We start from the raw sequence: 14,238 nt of genomic DNA, 5'->3' as shown, positions 1-14,238 counted from the left end.
TTCAAGTTATCAGCTAATTGTATTTAATGCATCTCAGGAGGTGAGAGGCGGCTTCCTGTGTACGTCACCGCCACCCAGCCAATGAGAGGCCGTCTCTTTCCCCGGCCGCTCAGCCTGTGATGCTGAAGAATGTAAATGTTGAGTCTTCCTCTTCTGTCATCTCCTCATTTTACAGACTCACGATCATGTCCACGTCAACACGAAACCACACAACGGATCAACGTGAGCGGCACGTCACCATGTGATTGACAGGTGCGGTTTTCTGTTTTTGTTTCTCTCGCTGCTTGAAAACAGATCGAGCTCACAAATGTTCGATCCCCCAGCGAAGGTAAAACACACACACACACACACACACACACACACACACACACACACACAGACACACACAGACACACACAGACACACACAGACACACGTAGATGTTATATATACACGTATATGCGTGCGGAAGTGCATGGTGGGAACTGCAACACACCTGCGGTTGTGTGTAAGGGACGGTAGGTTGTAGAGATTCGGATACCACATGGACTGGGTTTGCGTTCCCATCAGTCGGTGTCGGTCATGTGTTTCTGGTTTGAACGGATGTAAAAGCCACTACACACACACACACACACACACACACACACACACACACACACACACACACACACACTGAGAGCTGAGTTTAGACCAAAACAACCCACTAATCGCTCCCGTCTGTCTCGGATCAGATCACCGGGGTCTTTAACCTCGATCCGTGAGGCGACAGAATGAAAACATGTGTGTGACTCTCTCCTGACACTGTCAAGCGCGTGGGTCCACTTCCACAGAGAAACTGCACTGAAGTCACTTGGCAGATAGATAGATGGATACTTCAGCAATCTAAATGGAGAATATCGGCACCCATTAGCAAACAAAACAGTCAAACACGAGAGCATAAGAACAATAAAAGGTCAAAATGAGTCAAGAATAAGTTCACTGCAGAGAGATGAAGGTCCAGCCACCAGAACTAGAAAGCTGTCACTGTCAAGACAGTATGTGTTAATGGAGATATTGACAATACAAATATTTGAAGTATAAGGTGATTGAAAGACACAAGTAACTTGAAGACAAATATAAATACAGATTTTAAGATAAATAATGGAAGCTGTACAAAGTTGTGCATTAGACTAGCATAGTAGAATGATGGTACATCAGATGTAAACAAGTTCACAAGTAGCACTCCAACTTAAAGCACAACAGAAATCTACAGAAAGCACAAAACCGGCATATTCACTGTGCCAGACTCTGTTACTCTCCCTTTGTTGTTATCTTAATGATTAAATATCCGCCAGATTCAATTTAATTCCAGTAGTACATCGACCAATACATCAGTTTAGCATTAGCTTGTAGCAGGAGCAGTCTATGGTGGAAATTTATCTCGAGATGTGAAATAAAGAGTTTCTCAGACCGGAGTTGTCTTTAGGTCATCTAATAGGAAGCAGAGGGTTTCACAGTGGAACAACCCCGAATAGGGAAAGAAGAAGGTTTTATACAGTCAGGTAAACAGGAAACCTAAGAGAAATCTGTTTCTGAGTAATGGCATGAAAAACTGAAGCCGCCTGTAGTCTGGTTAACACAGGAACACAAAGGAAACTGTCTGCTCTTGCTTCTGCAAGAACAAGGGCAGACAGCTACTGCAAAGATCATGGTCATCAAGAGGATCCTCAATGAGAAAGGACAAGAACTCTGAGGTTACATCTGCCAAGTGCATAGCAACAGTCATGGCATTGGATAGTTAAGGGTAAAAAAGTAAAAGGTGTCTGTCTAGTTTCAAATCGTCCGTCTGCACGTATGCCAGGCAGTTCCTCTTATGCAAGCACAATTGGGTTTCTATATGAGTTATTGTTGAACACAGCACACGAGCATTGATCAGACAGAAAAGATTTCAAGCTACTTTCATATGCAAGTTTTCCATTACAAGTCCATGTTCTGTTTGCCAGATCTGGGCCCCAAGTAAACCACAGCAATGCCACATGTCAACCAAAGATGGCCTGAATTAGTGAATAGTGCTATCTGTGCCATATTTACCATGTGGGCCACTTTCGGCTCACATCCAGATGAAACCTATAGCGCAGCGCATGTTTGCCCCACATTTGTTTTGGGCTACTTGGGCCACATTTGCCATTTTATAAGTGGGCCATATCGGGCTTACAGTGATAATGTACAGGCCACAGGAAGGCCATAAGTGTATGCTGATAACAACAGCAACATTTTACTGGGGCACATCTTCTGATCAGTCATGTTAAAATGATTTATGTGGTCCACAGTTTAAGACGCAACTTCTGTATGGTCAGTGCATTCACTCCAATACAAGTCCAGGAACGTTGATTTCCAGCTTCGTGAGATCGTTGTCCAATCTGTTTTGTTGTCTTTTCCTGTCCAAAAGACTTGTGTCAACGCAGAGTGAAATTAGGTTTAGGGCAAATGTCAACTGTAAATGTGATTTGGGAAATTCAGCATGTAAAATTTGTCATTGTTGGATCTGTATTTAGACCCAGAAAGTGTTTAAAAGTGTATAATATGAAACTAATGTATTGCATCTTTTAATTCCTGTAATGCACATGTTAAAGACAATTTAACCATGCAGATAATTGAGTTTATTGCCCATCCTGACACAATAGTTTGCAATTTAATATTTTGTAAGTCTTTTTATGATTTATTAACACAATACTGTCCATGCAATCCTTTAAACTGTTCACTTTAGTAATACAAATAATACAAGGAAATGTTTACACACAACTGATCCTATTTGTGTGTGTGTGTGTTGTAGGTCTATGTAGACAACTTGGACATTGCAGTGCTGGAGAGTGGAATATTAGCATGAAGGGCCCCAGCTCCAGATGGGCCTTCTCCCTGGGCTTCCTGGTGGGAGCCTGCAGCATCTACTTCTTCCTTCACCAGGTGTGGTTTGAGAGGAGCTACCCTGTGCTGTCGGAGGCTCAGGAGCGGGCCACAACTGTCGGGGAGACACCAACGAGTTGGAGGAAAGAGGGAGCCGCTCTCTTCAGCCTGCTCCACCCTCAACATGCAGGTGCTTTACACATCACTGTATCAAACTTATTTATTTATGACCAACTAAAAGTCAGGATGGAGCACTGATATTGGTCAAACTCTAACAGTTGTGTTGGTTGTGTTGGACATTGGGGCCGATCGAGTCGGTACAATATTTTTCAGTCTGCATGCATCATCACCAAACAAGTAGCATCTTAAAGCACAACAGAAATCTACAGAAAGCACAAAACCGGCATATACACTGTGCCAGACTCTGTTACTCTCCCTTTGTTGTTATCTTAATGATTAAATATTCGCCAGATTCAATTTAATTCCAGTAGTACATCGACCAATACATACGTTTAGCATTAGCTTGTAGCAGGAGCAGTCCACGGTACGGTGAGAAAACACATCAGTGCCATTCTTCTGCTGGCAGTTAACTCTTTTATCCCGGGTATCTCTGGAGGATTTCTGCAGAATTGGTTCCAGACTTTCTCCGGAGGTTCCTTTCTACGCATGCAGTGGTGTAAACAATCACTTTACCAAGCTTTACCATCCCTATGTGAGCTTACTACAGGCATCATGCACCCTATTGTTAACCCTGATTTTTTTATATATATTGATTTTGTTTTATTAGATTATCTACAATATATTCTGGACATAAAGGGAACCGAAACAAAGGGATGGCAAAATAGTTTGTTTAAATCAAGTTTAATCTTTCAAAGAATGATTCAAGTGTCTTGCACAAAGCCAAGCCTACAACTTAATTAAACACTACTCTCATATTGGCCCATACCAAAGTCCTCTTATCATTGTTATTAGGAATGACAATATCATATCTGTGCATCCCTAACTAATAGATGACATCATATGATAGGAAACAATGAGCAGATAGGGTGTATGCTATTTGGTTTGGAATTAGCCATGGTAAAAGATGGAATTGTTCACAGAAGCACAAAAAGACAAAATCTTATCTTTCAGTTGCAGTGCATAATCTCTTCACATTTGATTTAATCTAGACTTTTTCAGGAAAGTTGTGCAAGGTTTTCATTCACATATTAAAGGAAATGGATCATGTAAGTACAGGCTTAACATGCACACAGTATTGTTAGTCCACTGATTGGACGAGAAGTCATGGTCATGCGTGAAGAGTGCCAGGATTTAAACTAATTTTTGGAAGATTCATGAATCTCTGCAGACTTACACAGAGAGGGGTATTGTAGGTTTCAGAGAAACTCTCATGCACACATCTAAAATCCTAATGATGCATAAGATCTGTGACAAGGAAGTGGGTTGGTTGATTGCAAGGTATGACAAACAAGTATAAAATAAACTATGTTAATGTATCTGCAAATGGAAATATAAAATCAGCTTTACAGTTCGAATCACAAATAGAAAAGTTTTACTGCACACCAGTTAATATTTTCATGTACTGTTTGCTTTGTCCCTCTTTTAGATGAAGACAGCAGGGTGGCAGATGTGTTGTACCAGAAGATCCGTATTCTCTGTTGGGTGATGACAGGGCCGTATAACCTGCAGAGTAGGGCCTACCATGTCAGGGCCACCTGGAGTCGCCACTGCAACATGGTGGTGTTCATGAGCTCCGTGAAGGACACCGACTTCCCCACTGTGGGACTGGGCACTAAAGAGGGCCGTGACCAGCTCTACTGGAAGACAATCCGAGCCTTCCATTATTTGTACGAGCACCATGCAGATGAAGCTGACTGGTTCTTAAAGGCAGACGATGACACCTATGTAGTGGTGGACAACCTGCGCTGGATTCTGTCCAACCACACCCCCGAACAGCCTATTTATTTTGGTAAACGCTTCAAGCCTTACACCAAGCAGGGCTACATGAGCGGAGGAGCAGGTTATGTGCTCAGTAAAGAGGCCCTCAGGAGATTTGTGGAAGGCTTTCGGACCAAAGTTTGCACACACACCACCCCTGTAGAAGACCTAGCACTTGGGCAGTGTTTGGAGAAGATGGGCGTCCTGGCTGGTGACTCCAGAGATACTTTGCACAGAGAAACTTTTCATCCATTTGTGCCAGAGCACCATCTAACTAGCAAGTTCTCCAAGAGCTTCTGGTACTGGAGCTATTGTTACTATCCAATCGTTGAGGCAAGTCCTTTATCCTCCTCTTTATTTGTAAACTATTGCTACAAAATGGTACTCCAGGGTGAAAAGCAGAAAAAAAGTGGTGCAAGTATCTATCACTTGAACTCAAAGTGTCTCAGAGAATGGGCCGTCCATTTTGAATCTCGCTGCAAAACTTTTGCTTGTATTGTTTTATCACTTGAAAGTGTGCATGCCTGTCACTAGACACTGGCAAGATTGTCATAACGACAACTACTGCTCACTAATGGATGCATGTGGACACATAACAAAGTAAGCTTTTGCGCAAACAATGCCATGCTAGCTGTTCATGTGATGCTAGAGGCATTTACATTTAACAGCCATCTCTGCCACCCTCCAAGCTCATTCATCCGTTCGATGTCAGATAGGACCTGTATTTGCTTTAACGTAATTTGAATGGCAAATGCCTGTGCTGCAACTTGTGCTCTAACTTGAGCACTCCGCTCGCAACGCAAGCCAAGCAACCCCAATTCATTCTGGCAAAACATGACGTCAACCCATTCAAAGTGAATGAGCAGTGTTTTTGTTGAAGTCTCCAATGCGTGCTGTATGTGTGAGTGCTGCGTAACTACCTCAAAGTGGCCCTATAAAAAGAAAAAGACTCAAAGTGGTTTATGGGTAATTCCTCGATTCAGACGGACTGGGAGTTAGTCTTATTAAAAGGGGGCATGTGAGGTTAGGAAGAAAAGCCACTGAATGAGAGACCTGGTGAAAAATCCTTTAATATCATTAGCGAACACCTGCTTTTAAAGTGAGAGAAATATTCTTTCATTTGGAAATGTACAGTCAGGACCTACTGAAAATGATTCATATACAGAGTAAACAATTTTACCTTGTTTTTGATGAATCAAACTAAATATTGGTTTTGCTGTTAATCCGTCATCAGGCTGATAGTAGCTAAATTAATATGTGAGTACCTGGCACATTTGAATTCTGTGTCTGACCTCTGAGTAGAATGGGTGAATTTAAATAGGAATGAGTTCATTTTAAAGTACGCAAATGCAGCCGAGACAATGTCTTGGCAACAAAAGGAAAATTGGTCAATTTGTAGCTGAAGATGCAACTAATTTATTGTACTTTGCAATTATAATGAGTTGGGTCCATTACTGATCTCGTCAGACGCTGCCTGTCAGTGTATGGAGCTTCTTTGTCCTTGGTCTGTGAAAGGAAACGAGAAAACAAATTTATTTTTGATACTAGAGTAATTGTCTTGTATGAATGTCAGTAAATGTTAATTTATAAGAAAAATAAGGCTGGAGATCTTTTATATTTTTGTTATTATGAACAAAAACTAATTTTGAAGGCTGTTGACCTCTAACAAGTTTTTCCATGGAGCCAAGAACTGACATTCTCATCTTTATAAGTTTGTTCATGCCTCAACTGTTCAACAACATTTGAAAATGAAAGCCACTGTGTTGCAGCCTAATGAACACGGACACTGTAGTTATTCTGTTGTATTAGTATTGTTTAAAATACTCACTAGAGCACACAATGTGTTTTAATCTACAACAGAAAGTACAGACTACTTTTTGATAAAATAATCACTGTCTGATAGTGGAAAATTACTTTTTTCTCATAAATGAAACTGTAGATTTTTGAATTGTTCACCAGCTCTGGGAACAGAGGGACATGTTTGTTTTTGTCTTTTCCTTGGATTTGTAGAATAATGCCGACCTAATCCTTTAAACAAACACGAGACGTGTTACGTGACTTATTTTTCATGCAAGATTAAGTCACCCCATGTACAGTATATTACTGTATAAATGGAAGAGTGATGGCTCAGAACTGTCAGTGTATGTTAATTTATTAAAAACGGGATATGGTTGAGGATTATATTCTTATTATGGACAAAAACCAAGGCCAGTAATGCATTGTTCCATGAAAAAGCATTGTCTTATACATCTAAAGACCAAAAGTCTGTTATAGCCATGAAACTTGTGACATCTGACTGCAGCGTGGTGAATGACGGAGGCTCCCATTTGTTTTGTAAATATTGCTTTAACCCACTGAGGAGCAACTTTTATATAAAGTCCCTGTTTTCAGAAGCTCACAAACAGTTGGACAGATTATTTCAAAACTTGGACAGAAATTCTTTTCAGTCAAATCTGAAATATGGAACCCATGGGCATCGTCAAATTAACGTGTCCTCCCTTTAGATGCTTTTCCAGGCCTTTACTGCAGCCACCTTCAGTTGTGGTGGGTCTTTCTGCCTTGTTTCACCTTCCCAAAGTGAACCATGTGCTCAGTTGGGTTGAAGATCGAGGACATCCTGTTTGTTTTCCTTTAGAAGAGCTTGGTTTGTTTTGACAGTATTTTTAAGTCATTATCCATCATGCATCAATACCACATTATATATTTATATTCTGTTCCCATGAAGAGATGGCAAATGCAAATTCAACTCTTGGAATCAACTCCAGACCTTTTTTGTCAGGCCTCACTTTGATCATCAATTTTCCAGTTACTTCTGAGGCTCTGAAAATGGAGGAACCATCTAAAAGATTTTTAACGTTTGATGTAATATTTTTTGTTAAACCCCTTTGGGATTAAAAAGTCAGTCACATCCTGACGGCTTTCGTCTTAAATCCATTGTGGTAGAGTCTAGAAGTAAAAATGTGAAAACTGAAACTTTTAAAGCTAAAATGCATCTTTAGTTAATGTTACATTGCTCTGTGCATGTGTATGTACGCGTATGTATTTTGCATGTTTCCTCGTGTGTGTGATCTGTGCTTTGTTCTTCCTCAGGGTCCACAGTGCTGCTCTGACCTGGCAGTATCGTTCCATTATGTGGAAGCAGAGCTGATGTACACACTGGAGTATTACACCTACCACCTGAGAGCGTACGGCTACAGGCCACGCTATCAGCCGTCGCTTCGCCGGGGTCTTAGCCTCGGTACCCTCGCACAGCCCGCTGTGACGTCAGGATTTAAAGGAGCTCAAGAGGAGACTGCTGGAAGGTCTCACACGACTGCAGCCTTTTCTGTCAGTGGCAACCAAACCAAAGCGAAGATGGAGCCAGAAGAAGGCAGGAGAGACCATCAGAACTCACAACTCACTGAGAACAGGACGACAGTCTCACACGACAGAAAACACTGATCCTGTGTTTAACTCTAATGTGTCTGATTGAATGTAGAGACACTTGTTTCTACTTGTACTCAGTGATCTGGCTTCCACGTCTGTGCCAGAGAGTGTATGACAACAGCCAGTATGACACTGTAAGCCCTTGGCACAGTCTTATTCAGTGGCAGCTGCAAATGGCTGAGCTATTTTCAAAGAAGATAAACACTTTGTTTAGATTAATTAAACCTGACATGTTTGAATTATTGACACGACACAGTCATAGATGTGTGCTTGGGGCGATGCAGGATATTTTCATCTGTTTCATGTGGGGGCCAATAAGGCAGTGATGGATGTCTGAAATATTTTTTTAATATCATTAATTATTATTTTTATTTATTTCTGTAAATGGAGAACAGCAGCGAAGTATTTAGCCTCTTACGGACACTTTGCTTTTCTGATGTTAAATTTGACATTCTGGTGTTACTGTTACTGCTTAGATGTTTAAAGGGATAGTTCACCCAGAAATGAAAATTCACTCATTATCTACTCACCACTATGCCGATGGAGGGGTGGGTGTTTGAGTCCACAAAACACATTAGGAGTCTCAGGGGTAAACAGTGTTGCAGCAGAATCCAATACAATTGAAGAAATTAGTGACCAAAGCTTCAGACATAATAAAACAACAGAAAACCTGCCTCCATACAGCTTGTGTGGTGTCATCCAAGTGTGCCCAAGCCCTGACATTCATCATAGGTCTAAAGCCTTGGTCACTAATTTCTTCAACCTCTCCATCAGCAAAGTGTTGAGTAGTAATCGGGTGAATTTTCATTTCTGGGTGAACTATCCCTTTAAATTTGATTATTAATTTTTTGGGATTTTGGAACAAATTAATTTTAAATATATGTTTTTGTTGTATATTACCTTTTAGTTTTCTTTTTGAGTCCTCTGGAAATCCACAGTCAGTCGTGATGTTGTTTTCAGAACTGTGCTTATTATTTTATTGTGTGTACCTGAACCCCTCTGTTTGAGAACACTGCTTCTGATGAACACAGTATTATACAAAACTCCATTAAATTCCTCTTGTCAAGTCATTTTACATAACACAGCAGTGAAACACAGCAGCAGATGGTATTGAATGTGACTCTGTGCATTTGAGCCACAAGTTAAAGATCTCTCAAAAAAGCAGCAGGAAAAAACACCCATGTTTTAAATGAATAAATTCGGTATAAAAAAATTATGTTTATTTGGAACTTTGAAGAAACAGAATGACATGATTTTTTTCAGGTAAATCAAATACAATCTGTGTAGTTAATGGTCACTCATGAGCCAGTTGGCACTTTTACACGTGGGAACCTTGTCGGTTTGGTCGTTTCCACCAGACACTTGGTTTATTATTTGTGTTCGCTCTTATCTTTCATCTGTCATTGTTGAACGTTGTTTCAGTGTTTACAGCCCCTGAAGAAACCTGCAACAAAACACATGCACCACACATGTATCAGTTATCAGTGATATATATATATATATATATATATATATATATATATATAATCAATATAATGGGTAAAATCAATGATTTAATACACAGTCAAACTAATTAAATTCCTTTTTATATTTGAGAAGAGTTAATTTTCTGTATTACATACGTAGGATATAAAGACATATGAGTCAGCAGCACTTTGAGGACATTAAAACTTGAACAGCAGAAATCATCTTTTATCCTTTATTAGTCAGATTAAGTGTCAATTCTATTTGTATAAGTAGTGGAGACGTAATGTTCTATCTGTTGATTGAGAAGGGAGAGACACCCACCTCAGCCTGCACTTGTTCAGAAAAATGCCTCTCTTCTCTGGATACTCTCTCCTCAGGCCATTATCTGTGAGAGCAGACATGATAAAATAATCCCATACACTGTGTGAGACAACCCTGAAATCTAAATGCCCATACAAGCCATTGCAAGGTGATTTAAGATATTTGACTTTTTGTAAACTGACTCACCAGGCTCTGAGTTTCTCCTCCCCATAAGACCAACAAAAATGTCATGCATTTCTCCTATCAAGAAGAATGAGATCCATTTAAGTGTTTTTTCAATCACTTCGTCATATGATTAATAAAAGACAAAGGTCTCACTTTTTTGTGGAGACTGTACAATGTTGGCATCTGATTAAAAAAAGGGAAAAAGGTTTCAGAAACAGTAGTTGGAGCATTTGATTGAAAACACTGATCAAAATAAAAACAGTCTCTTGTATTTCTCGCTCCAGATTTTATTATTAACACAAGGACACTTATCTTTTACTATAACAAATTGATTTTATCACTGGTCGTCAGTTGGAAAGAAGACTCACCCGTATTTCTTCTGCCCATCAATCCCACAAAGCTGTCATAATCCAAATCACTATACCTCTTCAGAATGTTCCGCTTTAGGTTGTTCAAACCTACAGACTGGTGCAATTATAAAAAACACAAAAACATTATTTTCTGTTGAAATATATTCTGTACATGTTTTTGGCCATTGCGCACGAAGAAACCTACATCTGAAGTTGATCCGCGCGATCCGGTTTCTTCGCATCTGGACTGGCTGTGCCGAAGTTTCAGGATGAAGAACAGAGTCACCAGCAGCAAACCTCTCCTCATTTTCTCAGCACCACCTACGCGAAGAGATTTAGGATAAATCCCGTTTTATTAGATTGTTTTTTCATGAGCAAATACATCGCATTCTCATTAAGGAACCAGTTGTACTTGTTGCGCACAGTTCGCTGCGTAATGGATGCGTAAAAGCGCATTTAAGGTACAATTACAAAGATATAGTAAATAAATACTCATACATTCCCTTTGCAAAAAGTCAAACCTTAAATCCAAACCATCAAAATATAATAATCTGTAAATATTTTTTACTTTAAGCAATACGAAGTGCATTTTTCTTTATTCTTACCTGATTCCTGACGAGCAGGGGATTTTGTAAAAGAGTGAGCTGAGTGCGCCCTGGTGCAGAGTGGAGAGGGTACGGATAGATCCTGCAGTGAGATCCGGAGAAGATAACCAGGGTGTTCCAGGCTTTGGGGTAATAAGCAATAGCTGGATACCTGCGTAACGCCAATCAGCAACTGATGCGTAGGAGGGGTATCAGGTCTTATATCACGTTGAGCTGAAGGCTACGTAGCCTAATTATTGATGGTCATGATGCTGCTGAGAGCTGAGAGAGCCCCCAACTAAACACGCACGCGCACACACCCTCATAAAAAAGAAATTGGTCCACGCAACGTCACGAGAAAGTGCATGTTCTTGGATTCAAGCCCATCCTTCCATCAGGGGATTTGATGGGAGATTTGGCTCAAAAAAGGCACGAACCAACATAACAATTTTAATAGAAGTTTCACTGTTTGAGTTAGAAACTGAACTAAAGTACACCAGTCTCATTTATCCATCTCACTGCCATCACATGCTCCTCTAGGCTCCACTGACCAGTTGACATAATCACTGACAAGATAATAATCTTTTCAGGAAGTCATTATACAAAAGAGCTTCCTCTCCATGTCAGTACAGAAGATGGTGATGTATGTGACTAGACAGGTTCCACAGATGGTACTGCAGTTGACTCAGGGACTCATTCATACACAAAATATGAAAAGACGACAAATCCACCTACTGAACATCTGAGCAGGTTCACGTTAGTGAATGGAAGAGCAAGTTCATTTCCCCTTCGTAGTAAATTTGATTAAAAATAAATGGACATTTTAAAAAACAGACCGAATTCAAGTGCATTGCTTATCACGTGGCATGTTTTTAAAAAACTGTTCTTCATTTCAGTTAATTTTCTAGCTGTGACCACAAGTGAAGCAGTAAACGCAGACATTATCAACACAACCACTGAACAGGCAGGCAGACGTTCTAAGTTGTCACGACTAAAATCCAGACGTGCTGCTTGGACAGACAGATCTTCATACCAGTATTGACGCGATGAGTAACACGAGGTTCTGAGGGTCACTTGAAATCGTTTTCAATGCAGCTAGGTTCCCTGTTAAACTGCTCTGACAGGTGGTGAGATGAAATGTCTGTCCTAGACGCACCAGTAAAAGCAGCACTATGTGATTTAGCTGCTCTGACGCTGCTCATTTCTGTTAAAATATACATAGGCTGGGGAATAACATTTAGTATTCATGTAAATAAATGTGAGTGAAAAAGTATTTACCCTTACGTCATCAAAAGCGAAAAACCCAAACCCATCGTTTTTCTTGCAATTACATGAGCGATTTACGCTGATGTTTGTGCACAGGTTCAGATTCAAACAAGCATGAATATTTCAGCAAAGCAAAGTTAGAGATCATAGCTGTGAAGCAGGCAGCAGGGACGACTGCACAACGCTGTGGCCTCTGGAGACTGATGGGCAAAGGAATGACACCAACAACAAAGCACCAGGCAAAAATCCAAATTCCAGGAAAGGTTAACACCACCATGTTTTAGTGATGACTTCCCATTTCCATATTTGTCCCGTTCCTGTACGGTGTGGGGGTGAAGTGAGGGATCTGCAGCAGTGCAGGGGTTCGGGATGGGAGATCTGACAGAAGTGTGTGGGGGGGGGGGGGAGTCATTAATAGCATTTTTACATTATTAATAATGTTTTTGGACCAACAGTGAGCACGGGGGAAAGAGAGCCAGGGGCTCTTTATTCCTGACATGTCAGGGCACAGGAAGCCTCTCATCCAACTGAATATTGGGTCAGGTGTGCGGCAGGGTTGGATGGATGTCCTGCTATACATCAAAGGTAGTCACATGCCCTGTGGACCGCTGAACACTATGACATGCACCCTCTTCTGTCGCTATTTCTATGTCATTCATTCCTGGCACTTGACGCACATCGAAAATGGCTGCAGTCCACACAATTCATGAGCTCCCCTCAGCGCTGCAGACAGTCGTGAGGGTGATTGGACAGTATCGCCCTGACATTTCAACAGGACGTTAATAGTCGGCTCCGTAACAGCAGGTAGCCCAGGGTGGCTTTAGGTGGACCAGTGTGAAAGAAGACCAAAGTGGATTGACACAGCTCAGCTTCATGCTGAGGTCACTTGATTTGAATAAAGGTGTCTGTGCAAGACAGATTTATGTCATATTGAGGTCTAATACTTCTCAGTGACTTTAAATTCAATTGGCAACTGGAAAACATTTGGATTTTCCTTTGTTAAGTGAATAAATGTTAATCTAAATTTAATCTCCAGTGTCTGGTTTCATCATTCTCCCCTTCAGTTGTTTTTCTGAAATAACCTTGCTGTGGCTCATATATTAAGAGAAATACAGAGAAGGAAAGTAATAATAAAAGACGGTAGAAAGCCAAATAACCATGCAAGCCTGAAAGCAAACTGGCCTTTCTGTTTCTTGTGGGGTCCCTGTAAGGACATGAGAACAAATTCATTCCTCTATGGTGGTGGAGGAGAGCAGCAGATAGAGCCTGGAGTACAGTCACACTGTTATTCTGCTCCTTTCTCTCTAATGGAGCTGTCAATCATGCATTTGTGCAGGCTTTCATGGCCTGAGAGGGAGAAGATAAAGTAAGATCCACCCTGGAGTTCAGAGGAGACAGTGACGCCACAGCCCTCATATGGGAGAGGTGTTATGAAAGAACGTGCGACCATGGGGAGACGGAAGCAGTGTGTGAGGGCGAGAGAGTGAGATGTGCCAGAATTTTGCAGGATGTAGATTTTGCTTTATGTGTGCACATGCAGGCTGGGGTGGAGGCACGGCTCGTATAATCTCTGGCCAGTAAGTCCAGGTAGTTGCATCTGTGTAAACATGAAAGCAGTCCTTCACACACTCGGTGGCCGTCCCTGCTGTTTGCTGTTGCTTGTGGCGATGCGAACACTAAATCCAGACGCTGATGCACACACCTTTCAATAATTGACTTAATGGGCGCTAATCTAAAGGGGGGGTAACTTTGAGTCCACTTTAGCTTCACCTTGGGGCATGCAAAATGACTTTGATGAATGCATTTTTTTTATTCCATCTACTCCTCCCTGATCTCTGACTCGCGAGGTCCTGGAGTGT

General features: G+C 41.0%; 2 protein-coding genes across 3 annotated transcripts; one reads left to right on the top strand and one right to left on the bottom strand.

Moving 5' to 3' along the window:
* Window positions 1-4: 4 nt before the first annotated feature.
* c1galt1la (core 1 synthase, glycoprotein-N-acetylgalactosamine 3-beta-galactosyltransferase 1, like a) lies at window positions 5-9,821 on the top strand. Of its 2 annotated transcripts, none has more exons than XM_020089536.2 (4): window positions 5-252; window positions 2,792-3,052; window positions 4,469-5,133; window positions 7,891-9,297. In XM_020089536.2, exons 2-4 carry the CDS (start codon window positions 2,842-2,844, stop codon window positions 8,239-8,241), a joined length of 1,227 nt encoding a protein of 408 aa, XP_019945095.2. In that variant the 5' UTR covers window positions 5-252; window positions 2,792-2,841; the 3' UTR covers window positions 8,242-9,297. The 2 variants fall into 2 exon arrangements, with proteins under 2 accessions (XP_019945095.2, XP_019945096.2); XM_020089537.2 differs by having other exon boundaries at window positions 73-328; window positions 7,891-9,821.
* tac3a (tachykinin precursor 3a) lies at window positions 9,425-11,432 on the bottom strand. The gene is made up of 7 exons (XM_020089538.2): window positions 11,135-11,432; window positions 10,735-10,850; window positions 10,548-10,644; window positions 10,333-10,362; window positions 10,201-10,254; window positions 10,015-10,078; window positions 9,425-9,670 (listed from the first exon to the last, which is right to left on the bottom strand). Exons 2-7 carry the CDS (start codon window positions 10,834-10,836, stop codon window positions 9,652-9,654), a joined length of 366 nt encoding a protein of 121 aa, XP_019945097.2. The 5' UTR covers window positions 10,837-10,850; window positions 11,135-11,432; the 3' UTR covers window positions 9,425-9,651.
* Window positions 11,433-14,238: the final 2,806 nt, after the last annotated feature.

Source organism: Paralichthys olivaceus, chromosome 6, assembly GCF_024713975.1.
Source record: "Paralichthys olivaceus isolate ysfri-2021 chromosome 6, ASM2471397v2, whole genome shotgun sequence".
NCBI classification, from domain to species: domain Eukaryota; kingdom Metazoa; phylum Chordata; class Actinopteri; order Pleuronectiformes; family Paralichthyidae; genus Paralichthys; species Paralichthys olivaceus.
Note: the sequence above shows the minus strand (reverse complement) of the source record. Positions and strands in the feature narration are given on the sequence as shown.